This window comes from Myiozetetes cayanensis, unplaced genomic scaffold (genome assembly GCF_022539395.1).
Source record: "Myiozetetes cayanensis isolate MyiCay16 unplaced genomic scaffold, myiCay2020 scf68, whole genome shotgun sequence".
Classification (NCBI taxonomy): domain Eukaryota; kingdom Metazoa; phylum Chordata; class Aves; order Passeriformes; family Tyrannidae; genus Myiozetetes; species Myiozetetes cayanensis.
Window position 1 is genome coordinate 141,834 of NW_026087942.1, and position 27,525 is coordinate 169,358.

The following is a 27,525-nucleotide window of genomic DNA, read 5'->3' on the forward strand; positions in this document are numbered from 1 at the left end:
TTCCCGCTATCCCTGATGCCATTCCCGCTGTCCCCGATGCCATTCCCACTGTCCCCGATGCCATTCCCACTATCCCTGATGCCATTCCCACTATCCCCAATGCCATTCCCACTGTCCCCGATGCCATTCCCGCTATCCCCGATGCCATTCTCGCTGTTCCCGATGCCATTCCCACTATCCCCGATGCCATTCCCACTATCCCTGATGCCATTCCTGCTATCCCCGATGCCATCCCCACTATCCCCGATGCCATTCCTGCTATCCCCGATGCCATCCCCACTATCCCCGATGCCATTCCCGCTATCCCTGATGCCATTCCCGCTGTCCCCGATGCCATTCCCACTATCCCTGATGCCATTCCCGCTATCCCCGATGCCATTCCCACTATCCCCGATGCCATTCCCGCTGTCCCTGATGCCATTCCCGCTATCCCTGATGCCATTCCCACTATCCCCGATGCCATTCCCACTATCCCTGATGCCATTCCCGCTATCCCCGATGCCATTCCCGCTGTCCCTGATGCCATTCCCGCTATCCCTGATGCCATTCCCACTATCCCCGATGCCATTCCCACTATCCCCGATGCCATTCCCGCTATCCCTGATGCCATTCCCGCTATCCCCGATGCCATTCCCACTGTCCCCGATGCCATTCCCGCTATCCCCGATGCCATTCCCACTATCCCCGAGTGCTATTCCCGCTGTCCCTGATGCCATTCCCGCTATCCCCGATGCCATTCCCACTATCCCCGATGCCATTCCCACTATCCCCGATGCCATTCCCACTATCCCTGATGCCATTCCCACTGTCCCCAAGACTCATTCCCACTATCCCCGAGGATCATTCCTGCTGTCCCTGAGAAGCACTCCCAGTGTCCCTGAGGAGCATTCCTGGTGTCATTCCCACTATCCCCAAGGCTCATTCCCACTGTCCCCGATGCCATTCCCACTGTCCCCGATGCCATTCCCACTATCCCCAATGCCATTCCCGCTATCCCTGATGCCATTCCCACTATCCCTGATGCCATTCCCTCTATCCCCGATGCCATTCCCTCTATCCCCGATGCCATTCCCGCTATCCCTGATGCCATTCCCACTATCCCTGATGCCATTCCCACTATCCCTGATGCCATTCCCTCTATCCCCGATGCCATTCCCTCTATCCCCGATGCCATTCCCGCTATCCCTGATGCCATTCCCACTATCCCCGATGCCATTCCCGCTATCCCCGATGCCATTCCCGCCGTCCCCGATGCCATTCCCACTATCCCTGATGCCATCCCCACTATCCCCGATGCCATTCTCGCTATCCCCGATGCCATTCCCGCTGTCCCCGATGCCATTCCCACTGTCCCCGATGCCATTCCCACTATCCCCAAGGCTCATTCCCACTATCCCTGATGCCATTCCCGCTATCCCCGATGCCATTCCCACTATCCCCGATGCCATTCCCACTGTCCCTGATGCCATTCCCACTGTCCCCAAGACTCATTCCCACTATCCCCGAGGATCATTCCTGCTGTCCCTAAGAAGCACTCCCAGTGTCCCTGAGGAGCATTCCTGGTGTCATTCCCACTATCCCCAAGGCTCATTCCCACTGTCCCTGATGCCATTCCCACTATCCCCGATGCCATTCCCACTATCCCCGATGCCATTCCCGCTGTCCCCGATGCCATTCCCACTGTCCCCAAGGCTCATTCCCACTATCCCTGATGCCATTCCCGCTGTCCCTGATGCCATTCCCGCTATCCCCGATGCCATTCCCGCTATCCCCGATGCCATTCCCGCTATCCCTGATGCCATTCCCGCTGTCCCCGATGCCATTCCCACTATCCCTGATGCCATTCCCGCTATCCCCGATGCCATTCCCACTATCCCCGATGCCATTCCCGCTGTCCCCGATGCCATTCCCGCTGTCCCCGATGCCATTCCCGCTATCCCCGATGCCATTCCCGCTGTCCCCGATGCCATTCCCGCTGTCCCCGATGCCATTCCCACTGTCCCCAAGGCTCATTCCCACTATCCCTGATGCCATTCCCGCTATCCCCGATGCCATTCCCGCTGTCCCCGATGCCATTCCCGCTGTCCCCGATGCCATTCCCGCTATCCCTGATGCCATTCCCGCTGTCCCCGATGCCATTCCCACTGTCCCTGATGCCATTCCCGCTGTCCCCGATACCATTCCCTCTATCCCCGATGCCATTCCCGCTGTCCCTGATGCCATTCCCACTATCCCTGATGCCATTCCCACTATCCCTGATGCCATTCCCGCCATCCCCGATGCCATTCCCGCTGTCCCCAAGGATCATTCCCGCTGTCCCCGATGCCATTCCCGCCGTTCCCATGGCTCATTCCCTGTGTGTGTCCGCCAGGAACAGCCCTCCGGTGCGGATCAAGGAGGAGCCTGCCAGCCCCGAGCGGAGCCCGCGGGTGGAGGAGCCGGGCGCGGGGGGCGCGGGGGGCGCGGGGGGCGCGGCCGAGACGCCGCTGTCGCCGTCCACCTTCATCGACGCCATCCTGCGGGACAGCGACCCCCCCGCGCCCGCCGACGGCCCCGCCGCGCCCCCCGCCCACGACAAGTGCCTCAGCGTCGCCTGCCTCGACAAGTGAGTGCCGGGAACGCGCGCGGAGCTCCCTCCGGAAGCACGGCCGGGGTCTCGTCATTCCCACTGTCATTCCCACTGCCATTCCCGCTGCCATTCCCGCTGCCATTCCCTCTGTCATTCCCGCTGTCATTCCCGCTCCCAATCCCACTGCCATTCCCGCTGCCATTCCCGCTGCCATTCCCGCTGCCATTCCCGCCGGGAACGCGCGCGGAGCTCCCTCCGGAAGCACGGCCGGGGTCTCTGCCATTCCCGCTGCCATTCCCGCTGCCATTCCCACTGCCATTCCCGCTGCCATTCCCGCTGCCATTCCCGCTGCCATTCCCACTGCCATTCCCGCTGCCATTCCCGCTGCCATTCCCGCTGTCATTCCCACTGCCATTCCCGCCGGGAACATGCGGGGAGCTCCCTCTGGAAGCACGGCCGGGCTCTCGTCATTCCCGCTCCCATTCCCGCCGCCATTCCCGCCGCCATTCCCGCTCCCATTCCCGCTCCCATTCCTGCCGTCATTCCCGCTCCCATTCCCACTCCCATTCCCACCGCCATTCCCACTCCCATTCCCGCTGCCATTCCCACCGCCATTCCCACTCCCATTCCCGCTGCCATTCCCGCTGCCATTCCCACTCCCATTCCTGCTGCCATTCCCGCTGCCATTCCTACCGCCATTCCCGCTCCCATTCCCGCTGCCATTCCCACTGCCATTCCCACTGCCATTCCCACTCCCATTCCCACTGCCATTCCCTGTCCTGCTGGAGCAGGGGGGGGGTTTTGTCTGGGTTTATTTCTGGGTTTAAATTGCAGGTTTGGGGACATCGTGGGTCCAACCCCTCTCTCCATCCTTGGGAATTTGGGATCCCACCCCTTCCTCCCTCCCTGGGATTTTGGGGATTCCAGCCCTCCTCCCTCCTTGGGATTTGGGGATTCCAACCCCCTTCCTTCCTCCCTGGGATTTGGGGATTCCAACCCTCCTCCATCCCTGGGATTTTGGGGTCTCATCGCTTCCTTCCTCCCTGGGATTTGGGGATTCTGCCCCCTCTCCCTCCCTGGGATTTTGGGATCCCACCCCCACCTTCTTCCCTGGGATTTTGGGATCCCACCCCAGCTTCCCTCTGCGATTTTGGGGATTCCAACCCCCCTCCCTCGCTGGAATTTGGGCTCCCACCCTTCATTCCTCCTTGGGATTTTGGGATGTCCATGCCTCCTTCCCTGGGATTTTGGGCCACACCCCCCCTTCTTGGGATTTCGGGATCCCACTCTGGGATTTTGGGATCCCAGGGCTGCTCCGGAGATCCCAAAACGAGGGATCGGAATTCCAGGGCTTGGTGCCGAGTCCTGCGGTGCTGGCACGGGGTGGGGCACTGTGGGATCACTGTGGGATCACTGAGGGATCTCTGTGGGATCACTGTGGGATCGCTGTGGGATCACTGCGGGATCACTGTGGGATCACTGTGGGATCACTGTGGGATCACTGTGGGATCACTGAGGGATCGCTGTGGGATCACTGTGGGATCACTGAGGGATCGCTGTGGGATCACTGTGGGATCACTGTGGGATCACTGTGGGATCACTGAGGGATCACTGTGGGATCACCGTGGGATCTCTGTGGGATCACTGAGGGATCGCTGTGGGATCGCTGTGGGATCACTGTGGGATCACTGTGGGATCACTGAGGGATCACTGTGGGATCACTGTGGGATCACTGTGGATCACTGAGGATCTCTGTGGATCACTGTGGGATCGCTGTGGGATCACTGTGGGATCACTGTGGGATCACTGTGGGATCACTGAGGGATCACTGAGGGATTGCTGTGGGATCACTGTGGGATCACTGAGGGATCGCTGTGGGATCACTATGGAATCACTGAGGGATCACTGGGATCACTGCAGGATCACTGTGGGATCACTATGGAATCACTGTGGGATCACTGTGGGATCACTGTGGGATTGCTGTGAGATCACTGTGAGATCACTGTGGGGTCACTGTGGGATCACTGAGGGATCACTGCACTGTGGGATCACTGAGGGATCACTGAGGGATCACTGTGGGATCACTGTGGGATCACTGAGGGATCACTAGGATCACTGAGGGATCGCTGTGGGATTGCTGTGAGATCACTGTGGGATCACTGAGGGATCACTGAGGGATCACTGTGGGATCACTGTGGGATCACTGAGGGATCACTGAGGGATCACTGAGGGATCACTGCACTGTGAGATCACTGTGGGATTGCTGTGAGATCACTGTGGGATCACTGTGGGATCACTGAGGGACCGCTGTGGGATCACTGCACTGTGGGATCACTGAGGGATCACTGTGGGATCACTGTGGGATCACTGAGGATCACTGAGGTGCGGATCACTGAGGGGATCACGTGCTGGGATCACTGAGGACACTGTGGGATCACTGAGGACCGCTGTGGGATCACTGTGGGATCACTGGATCAGGATCACTGCACTGTGGGATCACTGCTGTGGGATCACTGAGGGATCACTGTGGATCACTGTGGGATCACTGAGGATCACTGGGATTGCTGTGGATCACCGTGAGATCACTGTGTGTGAGATCACTGTGGGATCACTGTGGGATCACTGAGGGATCACTGTGGGATCACTGAGGGATCACTGTGGGATCACTGTGAGATCACTGTGGGATTGCTGTGAGATCACTGTGGGATCACTGTGGGATCACTGAGGGATCACTGTGGGATCACTGCAGGATCAGCAGCTCTTCCTTCAGGGATTGGTGGTCGCATTCCCAGCACAATCCCACAGCAATCCCATTCCAGGGTGGAGCTGTGGGTGGGGTTGGGGGAGCTGCAGGCACCCAATTCCATGAACCCGCTCCAGGAGCTCATCCCAGCGCTTCCCGGGGCTGTCCCGTCCCTGTCCCAGCCAATTCCCACGGAATTCAGCCTTCTGTGCCCCCATCCCAGGGAATTCAGCCCCCTCTGAGCCCCCATCCCAGGGAATTCAGCCTTCTGTGCTCTCATTCCAGGGAATTCAGCCTTCCCGAACCCCCATCCCAGGGAATTCAGCCTTCCCCTGCCCCCATTCCAGGGAATTCAGCCTTCTGTGCTCCCATCCCAGGGAATTCAGCCTTCCCCTGCCCCCATCCCAGGGAATTCAACCTTTCCCTACTCCCATTCCAGGGAATTCACCCCCCCCGTGCCCCCATCCCAGGGAATTCAGCCTTCCTGAACCCCCCATTCCAGGGAATTCAGCCTTCCCATACCCCCATCCCAGGGAATTCAGCCTTCCCCTGCTCTCATCCCAGGGAATTCAGCCTTCTGTGCCCCCATCCCCAGGAATTCAACCTTCCTGAGCCCCCCATCCCAGGGAATTCAGCCTTCTGTGCCCCCATCCCAGGGAATTCAGCCCCCTCTGAGCTCCCCATCCCAGGGAATTCAACCTTCCTGAGCCCCCATCCCAGGGAATGTTGGCAGGGAAAAGCTCCAGGGGTGTTCCCAAACATCGCCCCCCACCCAGCCGGGCACCCTCGGGAGCCCCACATCCCAAAGTGTCCTCAGGCTCCGGGATCCCAGCCCAGGAGAGACCTGGAGCTGCTGGAGAGAGTCCAGAGGGGACATGGGAATGCTCCCAGGGCTGGAGCCAGGCTGGGAGAGCTGGGAATGTTCCCCTGGAGAAGGGAAGGATCCAGGGAGAGCTGAGAGCCCCTGGCAGGGCCTGAAGGGGCTCCAGGAGAGCTGGAGAGGGATTTGGGATGAGGGCTGGAGGGACAGCACACAGGGAATGGCTGCCCAGGGTTAGGGGGGAGATTGGGAAGGGATTCCTGGCTGGGAGGGTGGGGAGGGGCTGGGCTGGAATTCCCAGGGAAGCTGTGGCTGCCCCTGGATCCCTGGAGTGTCCCAGGCCAGGCTGGATCCCCCTGGGATGGTGGGAGCTGTCCCTGCCCACGGCAGGATGGGATTTAAGGACCTTTCCCACCCAGACCATTCCAGAATTCCATGCTGGGGGCCTGTCCATGTTCAGCTCTTTCTGCCACCCCCCTCTGGTCCCAGGTGGAATCCAGTGGGAATGTTCGGTTCCCCAGCAGCAGCTCCAGTTCTCCCCATCATTCCCAGTAGCTCCATCTCCTCCTGGGTGGTGTTTTCCCACCTCCAGCCCCCTGGGAAGGGATTTCTGATCCCCCTGGAATTTCCCAGCAAAGCAAAGCGAGTTTTGTGCCCTTCCTTTTGCCAGGGATCCACGCCTGGCAGGGGATGGGATTTGGGCTGGGAAAGGGTCTGGAATTCCCAGGGGGAGCTGGGGACTCTGGGCCCTGCTTCCCTTGGGATATCGGGGACAGATCCAGGGATCCCAGCCCCCAATCCCTTGGGATGTCAGTGGGCAGATCCAGGGATCCCAGCCCTGCTCCCATTGGGATGTTGGGGCAGATCCAGGGATCCCAGCCTCCAATCCCTTGGGATGTTGGGGCAGATCCAGGGATCCCAGCCCCCAATCCCTTGGGATGTTGGGGCAGATCCAGGGATCCCAACCTCCAATCCCCTGGAATGTTGGGGCAGATCCAGGGATCCCAGCCCTGCTCCCATTGGGATGTTGGGGCAGATCCAGGGATCCCAGCCCCCAATCCCTTGGGATGTTGGGGCAGATCCAGGGATCCCAACCTCCAATCCCATTGGGATGTTGGGGCAGATCCAGGGATCCCAGCCCTGCTCCCATTGGGATGTTGGGGCAGATCCAAGGATCCCAACCTCCAATCCCCTGGAATGTTGGGGCAGATCCAGGGATCCCAACCCCCAATCCCATTGGGATCCCAGCCCTGCTGCCGTTGGAATGCTGGGCACAGATCCCGGGATCCCGGCCCTGCTCCCGTTGGGATGTCAGGGATTCAGCGCCTTGGGGTGGATGAACCTCCCAGGCATGGGAAGAGCCCCCCTCAGCGCTGATTCCCTGCTCCCGCTCTGCATTCCCGCCAGGAATGAACTCAACGACCACCTGGACACCATCGACTCCAACCTGGACAACCTGCAGACCATGCTGACCACGCACGGCTTCAGCATGGACAGCGCCCTGCTGGATGTGAGTATTCCCGGGATCCTGGCATTCCCGGCATTCCCGGCATTCCCAATGTCCCAATGTCCCTGCACGGGAGTATTCCCAGCATTCCCGGCATTCCCAACATTCCCAGTATCCCAGGGGGCACCAACAGCGCCCTGCTGGACGTGAGTATTCCAGCATTCCCGGCATTCCCAGCATTCCCAGCATTCCCAGTGTCCCTGCACGGGAGTATTCCTGGGATCCCAGCATTCCCAGCATTCCCAGTGTCCCTGCACGGGAGTATTCCTGGGATCCCAGCATTCCCAGCATTCCCAGCATTCCCAGTGTCCCTGCATGGGAGTATTCCTGGGATCCCAGCATTCCTGGCATTCCCAGTGTCCCAGGGGGCACGGACAGTGCCCTGCTGGGCAAGAGTATTCCCGGGATCCCGGCATTCCCAGTGTCCGAATGTTCCTAAACAGGAGTATTCCCGGGATCCCAGTGTCCCAGTGTTCCTAAACAGGAGTATTCCTGGCATTCCCAGTGTCCCAGGGGGCATGGACAGCACCCTACTGGGCAGGAGTATTCCCGGGATCACGGCATTCCCGGCATTCCCGGTGTCCCAATGTCCCTGCATGGGAGTATTCCTGGGATCCCGGCATTCCCAGCATTCCCAGTGTCCCAGGGGGCACCGACAGCGCCCTGCTGGGCAGGAGTATTCCCAGGATCCCAGCATTCCCGGCATTCCCAGTGTCCCTGCACAGGAGTATTCCCGGGATCCCGGCATTCCCAGTGTCCCAGGGGGCACGGACAGCACGGGAGTATTCCCAGATTCCCGGCATTCCCAGTGTCCCAATGTCTCTGCACGGGAGTATTCCTGGGATCCCGGCATTCTCAGTGTTCCATGGGACGTGGGCAGCACCCTGCTGGGCAGGAGTATTCCCGGGATCCCGGCATTCCCAGTGTTCCAGTGTTCCATGGGACATGGACAGCGCCCTGCTGGGCAGGAGTATTCCTGGGATCCCGGCATTCCCAGGGAAGCACCCACAGCCCCGACCCCACAAACTCCGGGGAGCGTTTGGGAAGGGCTCTCTGGACAGGGGTGGGATTTGGGGGCTCCTGGGGTTGGGCTCGGATCCCTGGGGGTCCCTTCCCACTGGGATATCCCACAGGGATATTCCATGATTCCCTCTCTGTGGTCCCAGTGTCCCATTCCCGTGGCAGCTGCACCGCAGTGGATTTGTCCACGAGCTTCCCACACGCTGGGAGTGTCCCCCAATCCCTGTTCCCCCTTATCCCCATTTCTCCCCAATCCCTGTTCCCTCAATCCCTGTTCCCCCAATCCCTGTTCCCCAATCCCTGTTCCCTGATCCCTGTTCCCCAATCCCTGTTTCCCAGTTCCTGTCAATCCCTGTTCCCCAATCCCTGTTTCCCAGTTCCTGTTCAATCCCTGTTCAATCCCTGTTCAATCCCTGTTCCCTCAATCCCTGTTCCCCAACCCCTGTGCAATCCCTGTTCAATCCCTGCTTTCCCAATCCCTGTTTTCCTGATCCCTGTTTCCCTCTCAGCTGTTCAGCCCTTCCATGACGGTCACGGACATGAACCTGCCCGACCTGGACAGCAGCTTGGCCAGCGTGAGTTCCTTCCCCCATCCCCAGGGATTCCATGGGCTGTCCCGGGGCAGGGCTGGCACTGGGAGGCACTGGGAGGAACTGGGAGGAACTGGGAGCCTCCAGGTGGGAAGAAGGGATTAGCACATCCCGGTAATCGGTGAAATGGGCCTGGAGGTTCCCAAAACCCCCCTTGTCCCGTCCTGGCTCCCTCGGCTGTTCCCAAATCCTTTGGGATGGGAGTCACATCCCAGTCCAGAGCCCCAGCCCTGGGATCAGCCTTGGAGCCCATTCCCAAATCCTTTGGGGTGGGAGTCACGTCCCAGTCCAGAGCCCCAGCCCCTTGGAGCCCATTCCCAAATCCTTTGGGGTGGGAGTCACATCCCAATCCAGAGCCCCAGCCCTGGGATCAGCCTTGGAGCCCATTCCCAAATCCCTGCTCTCCCCTTGGAGCCCGTTCCCAAATCCCTGCTCTCCCCTCGGAGCCCGTTCCCAAATTCCTGCTCTGCCCTTGGAGCCCGTTCCCAAATCCCTGCTCTGCCCTTGGAGCCCGTTCCCAAATCCCTGCTCTGCCCTTGGAGCCCGTTCCCAAATCCCTGCTCTCCCCTTGGAGCCCGTTCCCAAATCCCTGCTCTCCCCTTGGAGCCCGTTCCCAAATCCCTGCTCTCCCCTTGGAGCCCCTTCCCAAATTCCTGTTCTGCCCTTGGAGCCCGTTCCCAAATCCCTGCTCTCCCCTTGGAGCCCCTTCCCAAATCCCTGCTCTCCCCTTGGAGCCCGTTCCCAAATCCCTGCTCTCCCCTTGGAGCCCGTTCCCAAATCCCTGCTCTGCCCTTGGAGCCCATTCCCAATCCCTGCTCTCCCCTTGGAGCCCGTTCCCAAATCCCTGCTCTCCCCTTGGAGCCCATTCCCAAATCCCTGCTCTGCCCTTGGAGCCCATTCCCAATCCCTGCTCTCCCCTTGGAGCCCGTTCCCAATCCCTGCTCTCCCCTTGGAGCCCGTTCCCAAATCCTTTGGGGTGGGAGTCACATCCCCCTGGGATCAGCCTTGGAGCCAATTCCCAAATCCCTGCTCTCTCCTTGGAGCCCGTTCCCAATCCCTGCTCTCCCCTTGGAGCCCGTTCCCAATCCCTGCTCTCCCCTTGGAGCCCGTTCCCAAATCCTTTGGGGTGGGAGTCACATCCCCTGGGATCAGCCTTGGAGCCCGTTCCCAAATCCCTGCTCTGCCCTTGGAGCCTGTTCCCAAATCCCTGCTCTCCCCTTGGAGCCCGTTCCCAAATCCCTGCTCTCCCCTTGGAGCCCGTTCCCAAATCCCTGCTCTCCCCTTGGAGCCCATTCCCAAATCCCTGCTCTCCCCTTGGAGCCCGTTCCCAAATCCCTGCTCTCCCTTGGAGCCCGTTCCCAAATCCCTGCTCTCCCCTTGGAGCCCATTCCCAATCCCTGCTCTCCCCTTGGAGCCCGTTCCCAAATCCCTGCTCTCCCCTTGGAGCCCGTTCCCAAATCCCTGCTCTCCCCACCAAGGGATGCTTTGGGGTGGGTTTAACCCCCCCCCGGTGCGGAACTGGAAACATCCCAAAAGGTTTGGTGATCCAGGGAAAGCCAACCTGAATCCTTGTAGGAATATAATATATGTAATAATATAAAATAATATAATACATTCCATATACAATAATATAATATATGCAATAATATATGTAATAATATAATATATAAGAATATAATACATTCTATATGTAATAATATATACAATAATATATACAATAATACATGTAATAATATATAAGAATATAATACATTCTATATGTAATAATATATACATTAATATATGTAATAATATATATATAATAATATAATACATTCTATACGTAATAGTATATACAATAATGTATGTAAAAATATAATGTATAAGAATATAATACATTCTACATGTAGTAATATAATATATACAATAATATATAGAATAATTTAATATATAAAATCAATATAATATATACAATAATATATACAATCAATATAATATATGCAATCAATATAATATATACAATAATATATGTAATAATATAATATATAAGAATATAATGCATTCTATACATAATAATATATACAATAATATATGCAATAATATAATGTATAAGAATATAATACATTCTACATGTAATAATGTAATAATCAATATAGTATATACACTAATATAATGTATACAATCAATATAATATATACAATAGTATGATATGTACAATAATATAATATATACAATCAATATAATATATACAGTAATATAATATATACAGTAATATAATATATACCTTCAATATAATATATATACTAGTATGATATATACAATAATATAATATAATATATACAATAAATATAATATATACAATAATATAATATATACAATAATGTAATATCTACAATAAATATAATATATAGAATAGTATGATATATACAATAATAACAATAATATAATATATACAACAATATAATATATGCAATAGTATGATAACATGGTAGTGATTATAGCTTATTAAATATATATAATGATTCTTATTTGCTCACCTGTTATGCTCTCTATATTATATAATATTTAATGTAATATTTAAGGCGATATTAATCTGATCTTATGGAATGATAACTGTAACAATTACCAAGATACATCAATTGTAAAATTATTTTAAAAATAAATAGAATTGCTCACTCCCAGCACTTCCAGGGGTCTCTGGAGCGGGGCTGGAGCTGATGGGGGGTGGGGGTAATTCCCAGGGAGCCCCCCAGCCCTGACCCCCCCTGTCCCTGCAGATCCAGGACCTCCTCTCGGCCCAGGAGCAGCAGAAACCGGCGGAGACGGAGGCGGGAACGGCGGACACAGGTACCCCTGAGCCCAAAAAATGGGATTTGGGGGGACACAGGTACCCCTGAGCCCAAAAAATGGGATTTGGGGGGGGCACAGGTACCCCTGAGCCCAAAAAATGGGATTTGGGGGGACACAGAGACCCCCTGAGCCCAAAAAATGGGATTTGGGGGCACAGGTACCCTGAGCCCAAAAAATGGGATTTGGGGGGCACAGGTACCCCCTGAGCCCAAAAAATGGGATTTGGGGGGGCACAGAGACCCCTGAGCCCAAAAAATGGGATTTGGGGGGGGCACAGGTACCCCTGAGCCCAAAAAATGGGATTTGGGGGGGCACAGAGACCCCTGAGCCCAAAAAATGGGATTTGGGGGGGCACAGAGACCCCTGAGCCCAAAAAATGGGATTTGGGGGGCACAGGTACCCCCTGAGCCCAAAAATGGGATTTGGGGGACACAGAGACCCTGAGCCCAAAAATGGGATTTGGGGGGCACAGGGACCCCTGAGCCCAAAAATGGGATTTGGGGGACAGAGGATGCCCCCTGAGCCCAAAAATGGGATTTGGGGGCACAGAGACCCCCTGAGCCCAAAAAATGGGATTTGGGGGACAGAGGTGCCCCCTGAGCCCAAAAAATGGGATTTGGGGGGGCACAGGTACCCCTGAGCCCCAAAAATGGGATTTGGGGGTGGCACAGGTACCCCTGAGCCCAAAAACTGGGATTGGGGGGGGCACAGGTACCCCTGAGCCCAAAAAATGGGATTTGGGGGGGCACAGGTACCCCTGAGCCCAAAAATGGGATTTGGGGGGGCACAGGTACCCCTGAGCCCAAAAAATGGGATTTGGGGGGACACAGAGACCCCCTGAGCCCAAAAAATGGGATTGGGCAGGGATCAGAGACCCCCTGATCCCAGAAATGGGGATTGGGCAGGGATCAGAGATTCCCTGATCCCAGAAATGGGGATTGGGCAGGGGGCAGAGATTCCCTGATCCCCAAAACTCCAGTCTGGAGACAGAGACCCCCCCGAGGCTGCCGGGCCTGGGAACAAAAAAGTGAGGAGTGGGATCTGAGCTGGGGGGGGAAATCCCTGATGGGAATTGCTGTTCTGTCCCTGAAAATGGGAATTGTTATTCAGTCCCTAATGGGAATTGTTATTCCATCCCTAAAAATTGGAATTGTTATTCCATCCCTAAAAATTGGAATTGTTATTCCATCCCTAATGGGAACTGTTATTCCATCCCTAAAGATGGGAATTGTTATCCCATCCCTAATGGGAATTGTTATTCAGTCCCTAAAAATGGGAATTGTTATTCCATCCCTAAAGATGGGAACTGTTATTCCATCCCTAATGGGAATTGTTATTCAGTCCCTAAAAATGGGAATTGTTACTCAGTCCCTAAAAATGGGAATTGTTATCCCATCCCTAGTGGGAACTGTTATTCCATCCCTAAAAATGGGAATTGTTATTCCATCCCTAAAGATGGGAATTGTTATCCCATCCCTAATGGGAACTGTTACTCGGTCCCTAAAATTGGGAATGACCGCTCAGTCCCCGAGGGGAATCGTTCTTCCCTTCCCCATGGGAATGGTTCTTCCATCCCTGGTGGGAATGTGGAGGGAGCCTGGAGCGCCTCTGTGGGGCCCTGGCAGGATCAGAGCCATGGAATTCCAGCCCTGGAATGCGGGGGCTGCCCCATCCCTGGCAGTGTCCCGGGTTGGGTTGGAGCCTCGTGGGGCAGGGCTGGCACTGGGGGGGATTCAAGGTCCCTCCAACCCATCCCATCCTGGGATTCTTCTTCCTGCTGCTGGGTTGGCTCCATCTTCCATCCCAGATCCCCCCTGCCCATCCCAGATCCCCCCTGCCCATCCCAGATCCCCCCTGCCCATCCCAGATCCTCTCTGCCCATCCCAGATCCCCCTGCCCATCCCAGATCCCCCCTGCCTGTCCCAGATCCCCTCTGTCCATCCCAGATCCCCCCTGCCCATCCCAGATCCCCCCTGCCCATCCCAGACACCCCCTGTCCATCCCAGACACCCCCTGTCCATCCCAGATCCCCCTGCCCATCCCAGATCCCCCCTGCCCATCCCAGATCCCCCCTGCCCATCCCAGACACCCCCTGTCCATCCCAGATCCCCCTGCCCATCCCAGACACCCCCTGCCCATCCCAGACACCCCCTGCCCATCCCAGATCCCCCTGTCCATCCCAGATCCCCCTGCCCATCCCAGACACCCCCTGCCCATCCCAGACACCCCTGCCCATCCCAGACACCCCTGACCATCCCAGACACCCCCTGCCCATCCCAGACACCCCCTGTCCATCCCAGATCCCCCTGCCCATCCCAGACACCCCCTGCCCATCCCAGACACCCCCTGTCCATCCCAGATCCCCCTGCCCATCCCAGACACCCCCTGCCCATCCCAGACACCCCCTGCCCATCCCAGATCACCCCTGCCCATCCCAGATCCCCCCTGCCCATCCCAGATCCCCTCTGCCCATCCCAGATCCCCCCTGTCCATCCCAGATCCCCTCTGCCCATCCCAGATCCCCCTGCCCATCCCAGATCCCCCTGCCCATCCCAGATCCCCCTGCCCATCCCAGACACCCCCTGCCCATCCCAGACACCCCTGCCCATCCCCAGACACCCCCTGTCCATCCCAGATCCCCCCTGCCCATCCCAGATCCCCCCTGCCCATCCCAGATCCCCACTATGTCCCCCCTCCATATTCCCGGGATGCATCCCGTTCCCTGCCTGTGTCTCCCCTTGGTATTCCTGGGAAGCAGCCCATTCCCAGCCCTGTCCCTCGGTGTTCCCGGGAAGCAGCTGGTTCCCTGCCCGTGTCTCCCCTCAGTATTCCCGGGAAGCAGCCCATTGGTGTTCCCAGGAAGCAACCCATTCCCTGTCCCTCAGTATTCCCAGAAAGCAACCCATTCCCATTCCCGTTCCCATTCCCATTCCGTATTTCAGGGAAGCAGCCCATTCCTGTTCCCATTCCCGTTCCCGTTCCATGTTTCAGGGAAGCAACCCGTTCCCGTTCCCATTCCCGTTCCCATTCCCATTCCCATTCCATGTTTCAGGGAAGCAGCCCGTTCCCATTCCCGTTCCTGTTCCCATTCCCATTCCCATTCCCGTTCCCTGTGCCTGTCTTTCAGGGAAGCAGCCCATTCCCATTCCCGTTCCCATTCCCATTCCCGTTCTGTTTTTCAGGGAAGCAGCCCGTTCCCATTCCTGTTCCCATTCCCATTCCCGTTCCCATTCCATGTTTCAGGGAAGCAGCCCGTTCCCATTCCCATTCCCGTTCCCATTCCCGTTCCCGTTCCCATTCCCGTTTCCATTCCGTTTTTCAGGGAAGCAGCCCGTTCCCATTCCCGTTCCCATTCCATGTTTCAGGGAAGCAGCCCGTTCCCATTCCCGTTCCCGTTCCCATTCCCGTTCCCGTTCCCATTCCCGTTTCCATTCCGTTTTTCAGGGAAGCAGCCTGTTCCCGTTCCCATTCCCATTCCCATTCCCTGTGCCCGTTTTTCAGGGAAGCAGCCCATTCCCGTTCCCATTCCCGTTCCTGTTCCCATTCCCGTTCCCATTCCCGTTCCCGTTCCGTGTTTCAGGGAAGCAGCCTGTTCCCATTCCCGTTCCCATTCTCGTTCCCATTCTCGTTCCCATTCCCATTCCCTGTGCCCGTTTTTCAAGGAAGCAGCCCGTTCCCGTTCCCATTCCCGTTCCCATTCCATGTTCCAGGGAAGCAGCCTGTTCCCATTCCCGTTCCCGTTCCATGTTCCAGGGAAGCAGCCCGTTCCCATTCCGTTCTGTTCCCATTCCATGTTCCTGGAAACAGCCTGTTCCGTTCCCATTCCCATTCCTGTTCCCATTCCTGTTCCCCTTCCTGTTCCCCTTCCTGTTCCCATTCCCATTCCTTTCCGTTCCCATTCCGTTCCCGTTCCCATTCCTGTTCCCATTCCCGTTCCCATTCCCTTTCCCGTTCCATTCCCGTTCGTTCCCATTCCCATTCCCGTTCCGTTCCATGTTCCAGGAAGCAGCCTGTTCAGGAAGCAGCCCGTTCCCATTCCCGTTCCGTTCCCATTCCCGTTCCCGTTCCCATTCCATGTTCCAGGGAAGCAGCCTGTTCCCGTTCCCATTCCCATTCCCGTTCCCATTCCTGTTCCCATTCCCATTCCCGTTCCCGTTCCGTGTTTCAGGGAAGCAACCCGTTCCCATTCCTGTTCCCATTCCCGTTCCCATTCCCATTCCTGTTCCCGTTCCATGTTTCCGAGTCCTGTTCCCATTCCTGTTCCCATTCCGGTTCCCATTCCTGTTCCCATTCCTTTCCGTTCCCATTCCCGTTCCCATTCCTGTTCTGTTCCCATTCCTGTTCCCATTCCCTTCCGTTCCCATTCCCATTCCCTTTCCTGTTCCCATTCCTGTTCCCATTCCTGTTCCCATTCCTGTTCCATTCCCATTCCCATTCCTGTTCCATTCCTGTTCCCTTCCCGTTCCATTCCTGTTCGTTCCCATTCCTGTTCCCATTCCATTCCTGTTCCCGTTCCCATTCCGTTCCCTTCCCATTCTGTTCCCATTCCTTTCCGTTCCCATTCCCATTCCTTCCCGTTCCCATTCCGTCCCATTCCCCTTCCCATTCCTGTTCCCATTCCTGTTCCCATTCCCGTTCCCTTCCATTCCGTTCCATTCCCATTCCCATTCCTGTTCCCATTCCCTGTTCCTGTTCCCATTCCCGTTCCGTTCCCATTCCTGTTCCCATTCCTGTTCCCATTCCCGTTCCCATTCCCATTCCCTTTCCCGTTCCCATTCCCGTTCCCGTTCCCATTCCACGTTCCCATTCCCGTTCCCATTCCCTTTCCCGTTCCCATTCCCGTTCCCGTTCCCATTCCCATTCCCGTTCCCGTTCCATTTCCGGTTCAGCCTGTTCCAGGAAGCATTCCCGTTCCCATTCCCTCGTTCCCGTTCCCATTCCCATTCCCGTTCCACGTTCCATGTTCCAGGAAGCTGCCTGTTCCCGTTCCCATTCCCATTCCCGTTCCCATTCCTGTTCCCATTCCCATTCCCGTTCCCGTTCCGTGTTTCAGGGAAGCAACCCGTTCCCATTCCTGTTCCCATTCCCGTTCCCATTCCCATTCCTGTTCCCGTTCCATGTTTCAGGCAAGCAGCCCGTTCCCATTCCTGTTCCCATTCCCGTTCCCATTCCTGTTCCCATTCCCTTCCCGTTCCCATTCCTGTTCCCATTCCCGTTCCCGTTCCCATTCCCGTTCCCATTCCCTTTCCCGTTCCCATTCCCATTCCCTTTCCCGTTCCCATTCCCGTTCCCATTCCTGTTCCCATTCCCGTTCCCATTCCCATTCCCATTCCCGTTCCCATTCCTGTTCCCATTCCCGTTCCCATTCCTGTTCCCATTCCCTTTCCCGTTCCCATTCCCGTTCCCGTTCCCATTCCCGTTCCCGTTCCCATTCCCGTTCCCATTCCCTTTCCCGTTCCCATTCCCATTCCCTTTCCCGTTCCCATTCCCGTTCCCATTCCCGTTCCCATTCCCGTTCCCGTTCCCATTCCCTTTCCTGTTCCCATTCCCGTTCCCGTTCTGTTTTTCAGGGAAGCAGCCCATTCCCATTCCCGTTCCCATTCCATGTTCCAGGGAAGCAGCCTGTTCCCATTCCCGTTCCCATTCCCGTTCCCATTCCATGTTCCGGGGAAGCAGCCCATTCCCATTCCCGTTCCCATTCCATGTTCCAGGGAAGCAGCTGGTTCACTACACGGCGCAGCCGCTCTTCCTGGTGGACTCGAGCGCCGTGGACGTGGCCGGGGGGGACCTGCCCATCTTCTTCGAGCTGGGCGAGGGGCCGTATTTCACCGACGGGGAGTACCCCGAGGAGCCCCCCGGCTCGCTGCTGGCCGGCCCCGAGCCCCGGCCCCGCGACCCGGGCGTGTCCTAAACCCGGCACGGCACGGGAGGAGGAGGAGGAGGAGGAGGCGCTGAAGGGAAGCCCCGCTCGGCACCGCCGCGCCCGCCGGGACGATCGTTGTGTGTGTGCTTATGAGGTGTCCCCCGCCCGCTTCAGCACCCCCGCACACGGACACGGGGGCACCGCCACTGCCCCCCGGCCACTGGGACAGGGCACTGGGACTGCCCCCCGGCACTGGGACAGCCCCCGGCACGGGACTGCGGCACCGGGCACTGGACAGCCCCGGCACTGGGACAGCCCCCCGCAGCGGACTGGGCACAGACTCCCCGGCACTGGGACAGGGCACCGGGACAGCCCCCCGGGCACCGGAACAGCCCCCCCGGCACTGGGACTGCCCCCCGGCACCGGGACTGCCCCCCAACACCGTGACAGGGCACTGGGACAGGGCACCGGGCACCGGGACTGCCCCCCGGCACCGGGACAGGGCACCGGGTACCAGGACAGCCCCCCGGCACCGGGAATGCCCCCCCGGCACCAGGAATGCCCCCCCGGCACCGGGACAGGGCACTGGGACAGCCCCCCGGGCATGGCCGGACACGGGGATGGCTCTGCAGGAGGGGGGTCAGCCCGGGAAGGGGGTGCAGGATGGGGGGCTGTGCCCAGGGAAGGGGGTGCAGGATGGGGGGCTGTACCCAGGGAAAGGGGTGCAGGATGGGGGCTGTGCCCAGGGAAGGGGTGCAGGAGGGGGCTGTACCCAGGAACGGGGTGCAGGATGGGGGGCTGTGCCCAGGGAAGGGGGTGCAGGATGGGGGGCTGTGCCCAGGGAAGGGGGTGCAGGATGGGGGGCTGTACCCAGGGAAGGGGTGCAGGATGGGGGCTGTACCCAGGGAAGGGGGTGCAGGATGGGGGGCTGTACCCAGGAAGGGGTGCAGGATGGGGGCTGTACCCAGGGAAGGGGTGCAGGATGGGGGCTGTACCCAGGAAGGGGTGCAGGATGGGGGCTGTACCCAGGAAGGGGGTGCAGGAGGGGTTCAGCCCAGAAGGGGGTGCAGGATGGGGCTGTGCCCAGGGAAGGGGGTGCCGAGGGGTGCAGGAGGGGTCAGCCCGGGAAGGGGCACAGGATGTGGGGGCTGTACCCAGGGAAGGGGGTGCAGGATGGGGGCTGTACCCAGGGAAGGGGGTGCAGGATGGGGGTTGTACCCAGGGAAGGGGTGCAGGATGGGGGTCAGCCCGGGAAGGGGTGCAGGATGGGGGCTGTGCCCAGGAAGGGGTGCAGGATGGGGGCTGTACCCAGGAAGGGGGTGCAGGAAGGGGGCTGTACCCAGGGAAGGGGTGCAGGATGGGGGCTGTACCCAGGAAGGGGGTGCCAGGGAGTGCAGGATGGGGCTGAGCCCAGGAAGGGGGTGCAGGATGAGGGGCTGTGCCCGGGAAGGGGTGCGGGGGTGCAGGAGGGGCTGCAGCCCAGGAAGGGGTGCAGGATGGGGGCTGTGCCCAGGAAGGGGGGTGCAGGAGGGGTCAGCCCGGGAAGGGGTGCAGGATGGGGGGCTGTACCCAGGGAGGAGCAGCCCAGGAAGGGGGTGCAGGATGGGGGCTGTGCCCAGGAAGGGGCAGGAGGGTCAGCCCAGGAAGGGGTGCAGGATGAGGCTGCCCAGGAAGGGGTGCAGGATGGGGGCTGTGCCCAGGAAGGGGTGCAGGAGGGGCTGTGCCCAGGAAGGGGGTGCAGTGATGGGGAGCTGTACCCAGGAAGGGGTGCAGGATGGGGCTGTACCCAGGAAGGGTGCAGGATGGGGGGCTGTGCCCAGGGAAGGGGTCCCCCCTCGCCCCCCGGGAGCCGGATCTGGGGGTTTACAGGAAATAAACGTTTGCTGCTGGGGCACCGGCGGGAGGGTCAGGTGGGATCCCTGCTGGACACCACAGCACCCCAAACCCTGAGGGACCCCAAACCCTGAGGGACCCCAAACCCTGAGGGACCCCAAACCCTGAGGAACCCCAAACCCTGAGGGACCCCAAACCCTGAGAGGACCCCAAACCCTGAGAGGACTCCAAACCCTGAGAGGACCCCAAACCCTGAGGAACCCCAAACCCTGAGGGACTCCAAACCCTGAGGAACCCCAAACCCTGAGGGACCCCAAAACCCTGAGAGGACTCTGGAACCCTGCAGGGATCCCAAAACACCACAGGACCCCAGAACACCACAGGGCCTTGAAACCCTGTGGGGACCCCAAAACCCTGCAGTGACCCCAGAGCACCACAGGACTGCAAACCCCCCCAGGACCCCAGAGTCCCCCAGAGCTCCGTGGCACCCTGGAGCCCTGCAGGACTCTTGAGTCCTGTGGTACCCTAAAGCCCTGCAGCACCCCAACACCTCACAGCACCCCAACACCTCACAGCACCCCAAAACCCCCCAATGCCCCAGGACGCCACAGCACCCGAACTCCCAGAGGTGCCCCCCAGAGCTGGCAGCGCCCCAGAGCCCCGTGGTGCCACCCCAAAGCCCCGTGGGACCCCAACCGCCCCAGGGCACCCCAAAACCCAGCAGTGCCCCCAAAACCCACCGGCATCCCCAAAAATGGCGCCCCAACACCCCGGGGCACCCCAAAACCCATCGGTATCCCCAAAAATGGTGCCCCAACACCCCGGGGCACCCCAAAACCCATCGGCACCCCAAAAAGCAGTGGCCCCCAACACCCCGGGGCACCCCAAAAAGCAGTGGCCCCCCCAACACCCCGGGGCACCCCAAAACCCACTGGTGCCCCCGCACCCCAGGGCACCCAAATCCCCCCTCCCCGGTGCCCCCCACCCCGAGCTCCTGTTTTCCATTCCCGCTCCGTGTGTTCCCGGTTTTTCCATTGGCTCCTCCCCCGGCTCCGCAGTGGAATTTGTACATTGACCTTGGGATTGTGAATAGCAAAAAAAAAAAACTGTATTTTGAATTTTTACATGAGAGAAGAACCCTCTTCTGTCTATATATATATATAAATATCTGGCTCTATACATACAAATATATATAAAACAACTGCTCTGGCACCTCCGGCTCTGCCTCGGGGACTGGGCTGGGATCAAAGCCTGGGAATCGCCCCTGGATGGAGGGAATCAAAGCCTGGGAATCGCCCTTGGATGGGGATGGAGCCCTGGGAATTACCCCTGGATGGGGATGGAGGCCTGGGAATTGCCCTTGGATGGGGGGATCAAAGCCTGGGAGTTGCCCTTGGATGGGAGGGATCAAAGCCTGGATGTGGATGGAGTCCTGGGAATTGCCCTTGGATGGGGTGATCAATGCCTGGGAATTGCCCTTGGATGGGGGAATCAAAGCCTGGGAATTGCCCTTGGATGAGAATGGAGACCTGGGAATTGCCCTTGGATGAGAATGGAGTCCTGGGAATTGCCCTTGGATGGGGATCAAAGCCTGGGAATTGCCCTTGGATGGGGGGATCAAAGCCTGGGAATTGCCCTTGGATAGGGATGGAGGCCTGGGAATTGCCCTTGGATGGGGGGAATCAAAGCCTGGGAATTACCCCTGGATGGGGGGATCAAAGCCTGGGAATTGCCCTTGGATAGGGATCAAAGCCTGGATGTGGATGGAGGTCTGGGAATTGCCCCTAGATGGCGATCAAAGCCTGGGAATTGCCATTGGATGGGGATCAAAGCCTGGGAATTGCCCTTGGATGGGGATCAAAGCCTGGGAGTTGCCCTTGGATGGGGATGGAGGTCTGGGAATTGCCCTTGGATAGATAGAGGCCTGGGAGTTGCCCTTGGATGAGGATGGAGGTCTGGGAATGGCCCCTGGATGGGGATGGAGGTCTGGGAGTTGCCCTTGGATGGGGGTCAAAGCCTGGGAGTTGCCCTTGGATGGGGATGGAGGTCTGGGAATTGCCCTTGGATGGGGATGGAGGTCTGGGAATGGCCCCTGGATGGGGATGGAGGTCTGGGAATGGCCCCTGGATGGGGATGGAGGTCTGGGAATAGCTCCTGGATGAGGATGGAGGTCTGGGAATCACCCTTGGATGGATAGAGGCCTGGGAGTTGCCCTTGGATGGGGATGGAGGTCTGGGAATGGCCCCTGGATGAGGATGGAGGTCTGGGAATGGCCCCTGGATGGATAGAGGCCTGGGAATTGCCCTTGGATGGGAATCAAAGCCTGGGAGTTGCCCTTGGATGGGGATGGAGGTCTGGGAATGGCCCCTGGATGGGGATGGAGGTCTGGGAATGGCCCCTGGATGGGGATCAAAGCCTGGGAGTTGCCCTTGGATGGAGGGGATCAAAGCCTGGGAATTGCCCTTGGATGGGAATCAAAGCCTGGGAATTGCCCTTGGGTGGGGATGGAGGTCTGGGAATGGCCCTTGGATGGGGATGGAGGTCTGGGAATGGCCCTGGATGGGGATGGAGGTCTGGGAATTGCCCTTGGATGAGCCATCCCGCGGGATGAGGGTCCCGGTGTGGCCGCGGCACCGACACAGGGTGTGAGTGCCGTGAGTGAGTCCCGGCTGGAATCCCAGGAGGAGCTTCCCGGGGCTCTCCAGAGGGGGAGGGCACCCCGAGCCCACCCCAGGGGTGCTCTGGGTTTTACAGGAACGATCAAACGGCCCCGTTGTCACCCGTGGAAGGTCCCCCCGCCCCACGCCGGGTGGTGGCACGTCCTGCTCTGTCACCGGGGCTGGCACCGGGAGCTGTGCCCGTGCTCCGGGGGGGATGGGGAGGAGCCGCCCCCGTGTCCCGGGAACAGGAGCATCCGGGAGCTGCTCCCGCCGCTCCCGCCACCAAATCCTGATCCCCCGGGGCTGTGCTGGGCCCTGAAATCGTCCCACGACCCATGTCCCTGTCCCGTGTCCCTGTCCCGTGTCCCGTGTCCTGTGTCCCGTGTCCCGTGTCCCTGTCCCGTGTCCCTGTCCCGTGTCTCTGTTCCTTGTCCTCTGTCCCTGTGTCTCGTGTCCCCTGTTCCGTGTCTCTGTGTCTCTGTTCTGTCCCTGTGTCTCCTGTTCCTGTGCCCTTGTCCCTGTGTCTCTGTGTCCTTGTCCCTGTGTCCGTGTTCCTGTCCCTGTGTCTCTGTCCCTTGTCCTGTTCCTTTGTCCCTGTTCCTCTGTCCCGTGTCTCGTGTCCTTGCTCCTGTTCTGTCCTGTGTCCCTGTGTCCTGCGTGTCTCTATGTCCTGTGTCCTGTCCCTTGCCCTGTGATCCGTGTCCCTGTCCCTGTGTCTCATGTGTCTCTGTCCTTGTCCCTGTGATCCGTGTCTCTGTCTCTGTGTTCTATGTCTCTTGTCCCTGTGTCCCTGCTCCTGTGTCTCTGTGTCTCTGTGTCCTAGTGTCTCTGTGTCTAGTGTCCTCGTCCTGCTCTCTATGTCTCTATATTCCTGTGTTCTATATCTCTGTGTCTCTGTTCCTTGATCTCTTGTCTCTGTTCTGTGTCTGTGTTCCTGTCTCTGTGTCTCTTGTCCTGTGTCTCTTGTTCTGTGTCTCTTGTCCTTGTCTCTGTGTCTCGTGTTCTGTGGTCTCTTGCTCCTGTCCTGTGTCTCGTGTTCCCTTGTCTCGTGTTCCTGTCCCTGTCTCTGTGTCTCTGTGTCTCTGTTCCCTGTTCCTTGTCTCCTGTGTCTGTGTCTCTGTGTTCTTGTCCCTGTGTCTCCTGTGCCTGTGTCTCTGTGTGTCCTTGTTCCCTGTCCCAGTCTCCGTGTCTCTAGTTCCTGTCCTGTGTCTCTGTTCCTGTGTCTCTTGTTCCTGTGTCTCTGTCTCTGTGTCTCGTGTTCCTGTCCTTGTCTCTGTGTCCCTGTGTTCCTGCCCTGTCCCTGTGTCTCTTGTCTCTGTGTCTCTGTGTCTCCGTGTCTCTGTTCCTGTGTCTCTGTGTCCTTGTTCCTGTGTCTCTTGTCTCTGTGTCCTGTGTCTCTGTGTCTCTTGTTCCTCGTGTTCTGTTCTGTGTCTCTGTCTCGTGTCCTTGTCTCTTGTGTCTGTGGTTCCTGTTCCTTGTCTCTTGTCTCTTGTCTCTGTGTCTCTATGTTCTGTGTCTATGTCTCTTGTCTCTGTCCTGTGTCTGTGTCCCTGTGTCTCTGTGTTCTGTTCTATGGCTCTGTGTGTTCTATGTTCTTGTCTTGTATTCCTGTCTCGTGTCTGTCCTGTGTCTCTGTCCAGTCCCTGTCTCGTGTCCTGTCCCTGTGCCGTGTCTGTGTCCTGTGTCTCTGTTCTGTTCTCATGGCTCTGTTGCCTGTCCTGTTCTGTGTCTCTTGTCCCTGTTCCTCCGTGTCTCTGTGTCTCTGTTGTGTTCCCTTGTCTCTTGTCTCTGTCCTGTGTCTCTGTTCCTGTCCTGTGTCTCTGTGTCCCTGTCCCTGTGTCTCTGTGTCTTGTCTCTGTGTCCTTGTTCTGTTCTATGTTCTCTGTGCTCTGCCTGTCTCTGTGTCTCTGTGTCTCTTGTCCTGTGTCTCGTGTCTCAGGTTCTGTGTCCCTGTTCTCGTCTCTGTGTTCTGTCTCTGTCTCTGTGTCTCAGTGCTCTCTGTTCTGTAGTCCTGTGTTCTTGTCTCTTGTCTCTGTGTTCTGGCTCCTCGTGTCTCGTGTCCCTGTTCTGTCCCAGGTCCCTGTCTCATGTTCTGTGTCTCTGCTCGTCTGTGTCCTGCCCTGTTCCGTTCTGTGTCTCATGTCTCTGTCCTGTGTTCCTGTCTCTCTGTCCTGTCTCTGTGTCTCTGTCTCTGTGCCTGCCTGCCCTGTCCTGCTGTCCGTTCTGTGTCTCTGTTCTGTGTCCGTTCTGTGGCCCTGTTCCTGTGTCCTGTGTCTCTCTGTGTCCCCTGTCCTGTGTCCCTGTGTCCCGTGTCCCTGTCCTGTGTCCCGTGTTCTGTCCCTGTGTCCCGTGTCCCGTGTCCGTGTCCCTGTCCCGTGTCCCTGTCCCGTGTCCCTGTCCGTGTCCCGTGTCCCGTGTCCTGCCTGGGCTGTGGCTGCTCCAGCCCTGGAAGTGGCCGAGGGTGTCCCTGCCCGTGCGGGTGGGGTTGGAACGAAACGACCTTGGGGGTCCCTGCCCACCCAAAGCACCCCCGGACTCCCTAATTAGCTGTAATTATCAACGCGGGGGTAACGAAGCAACCGCGAGCTGCGGGGGGAGGGCGTGACTGCCGAGCCGTGGGATGGGGGGAGGATGAGGGGGATGCGGGAATGCCCAGCCCGGGATGGATGAGGGGGATGCGGGAATGCCGTGCCCAGCCCCGGGATGGATGAGGGGGATGCGGGAATGCCCAGCCCGGGATGGATGAGGATGAGGGGGATGCGGGAATGCCCAGCCCGGGATGGATGGGAGGGATGCGGGAATGCCCAGCCCGGGATGGATGGGAGGGATGCGGGAATGCCCAGCCCCGGGATGGATGAGGGGGATGCGGGAATGCCCAGCCCCGGGGTGGATGAGGGGGATGCGGGAATGCCCAGCCCCGGGATGGATGAGGGGGATGCGGGAATGCCCAGCCCCGGGATGGATGAGGGGGATGCGGGAATGCCGTGCCCAGCCCTGGGGTGGATGAGGGAACAGCAGGAGACCCCCCCGGTATCGAGAGAAGGTCCTTAAAACCCTTGGAACCGCGGAATTCCTGCGGGCTGGGGGTGACGCTTCCCAGAAGGAGCCGCCCGGGGGGTGTCCCACGGGAGGCAGAGGCGCGGGTGGGGGCTGGAGCTGAGGAGGGACGAGCTCGGCGTGGGAAATGCGGCTCCCGAGGTGTCCGAGCCCCGGGCCGATGGATCCAGCCCTTCGGGTGCCCCAGGCGAGGCCTCCCTGCCGCGGCATCTCCCGGCTATCCCGGCTGTTCTTCCCGTGGGATCAGCCCCAGGTGGGCCTTGGGCAGCTCCCGGAGCTGCTGCGTGGGGGGCTCGTGGTGGGGAGGGAGAGGGGGGGTCCCGTCTGGACCTGCCGAGGCACCCCTGGGACCCCCAGACCAGCCGGGATTGGGGGGGACAGGACAGGACCCTCGTGCTGCCCCCGGGAGAGGGTCCCGCAGGGGGCTGCAGCGTGGAAATGGGGCTGGGGGCGCCAGTGACCCCCCCCCGAGCCTCCCCCGCAGGGCACAGGGGCCCAGGATTCCCGGGAAGGAGGCGGGGGGTCAGACGCTGTCCCGGTGCCGGGAGTGGCCCCCGATGGGGACCCCCAGTTCAGCCCCGAGGCAGCTCAGCAGCTTCGGGGAGGGGTCCCGTGCGCGGGGTCCTTTGTTCACCCCCATCCCACCCCGCTGATGTGGGGTCACCCTCTCCCCCCCCAGATCCCTGGAAGTGCTGGAAAACCGTTGTAGGAATTCCCGGCGCGGGAGGGGATGGGGAGACACCGGGAATAGGGGGGTCGGGGGTCGTGGTGGGTGAGGGTGAAATGGGGTGGGAGGGGCACTTGTGGGGCCACGAGGGAGAAGCCCCCGTGCCCCCCCCGGGCTGGGGACGGGGCTGGAGGAGCCCCGATTTTCCCGGGATGGATCCATGGGGTGCCCCATGATGGTGGCGGGGGCTGCCCCAGGGTGCCCCCGCCCACCGTCCCCGGGCCGGAGACCCCTGCCCCACACCGGGGCCGTTACCCCCCCCCGGACACCCTCGGTTGTCGCTCGGGGGGTCCCCCAAACCCCACCTCTCCATCACACCGCACTCTGCTGCAGGGACTTTATTGGGGGTCGCGGGGGTCGCGGCGGTCACGGGGGCGCGTGGGGGTCCGGCCACCCCCACAGCCCCCTCTCCCCGGCAGCCCCGCTGCCTGGAGCTCTGAGCCTCCCAGGGACCCCCGGGGTCCGGAGGAGCTGAGACCCCCTGGGGAGGGGTCACCCCAGCACGGGGTTGGGGGCCGCGGGGTCGTGGGGACTGCAGGGCACTGGAGGGACAAGGAGGGGGGCGGCAGGAAAGCTCTGGAAGTTCGGGGGTCCAGGGGGCGGCTCCGTCGGGGCTCGGCCGGGTCAGATCCCTGGGGAGGGACGGGTGGTGTCACCCCCGTGTGCCCGGGGGCTCGTGTGACCCCCGACCCCAACTGTGACCCCACCGTGCCACCCTGACCCCAGCTATGACCCCACGGTGTCACCCCCAACCCCAGCTGTGACCCCACTGTCCTCACCCCCTGTCACCCCCTGATCCCAGCAGTGACCCCACAGTGTCACCCCTGACCCCAGCTGTGACCCCACCGTGCCACCCCCGACCCCAGCTGTGACCCCACTGTCCCACCTGTTGTCACTCCCATCCCCAGCAGTGACCCCACGGTGTCACCCCTGACCCCAGCAGTGTCACCCCACGGTGTCACCCCCTGTCACCCCCTGTCCCCAGCAGTGACCCCACTGTCCCACCTGCTGTCACCCCTCGTGTCCCCGAGGTCCCCCTGAGGTTCCCCCCTGTGTCACCCCCTGTGCCCCGAGGTCCCCCCGTGTCACCCCCGTCCCCGAGGTTCCCCCGTATCACCCCCTGTCCCCTGAGGTCCCCCCTGTGTCACCCCTGTCCCCACGGTCACCTTGGGACGCCAGGGCCTCCTCCGAGTCCACATCGTGCTCCACTCCTGGGGGCGAGGGCAGAGCTGGGGCGGGGGAAAGGGGCAGCCCCTGCTATGGGGCACCCCCTGTCCATGGGGCACCCCCGTCCATGGGGCACCCCC

At 59.2% G+C, this 27,525-nt stretch overlaps 2 protein-coding genes across 2 annotated transcripts in view; both read left to right on the forward strand.

Moving 5' to 3' along the window:
• HSF1 (heat shock transcription factor 1) overlaps positions 1-18,201 on the forward strand; it is a 52,486-nt gene extending 34,285 nt beyond the window's left edge. The window contains exons 9-13 of the mRNA XM_050337532.1: positions 2,372-2,605; positions 7,540-7,642; positions 9,169-9,234; positions 12,006-12,075; positions 17,790-18,201. Of these exons, the coding sequence (XP_050193489.1) occupies positions 2,372-2,605; positions 7,540-7,642; positions 9,169-9,234; positions 12,006-12,075; positions 17,790-17,989 (673 nt within the window). The 3' untranslated portion in view covers positions 17,990-18,201. The remainder of the gene's footprint in view (positions 1-2,371; positions 2,606-7,539; positions 7,643-9,168; positions 9,235-12,005; positions 12,076-17,789) is intronic.
• Positions 1-27,525, forward strand: part of LOC126651578 (uncharacterized) — a gene marked incomplete at its 3' end in the record, with an annotated part of 149,721 nt that overhangs the window by 93,073 nt on the left and 29,123 nt on the right. The gene's annotated exons all lie outside the window — the stretch shown is intronic.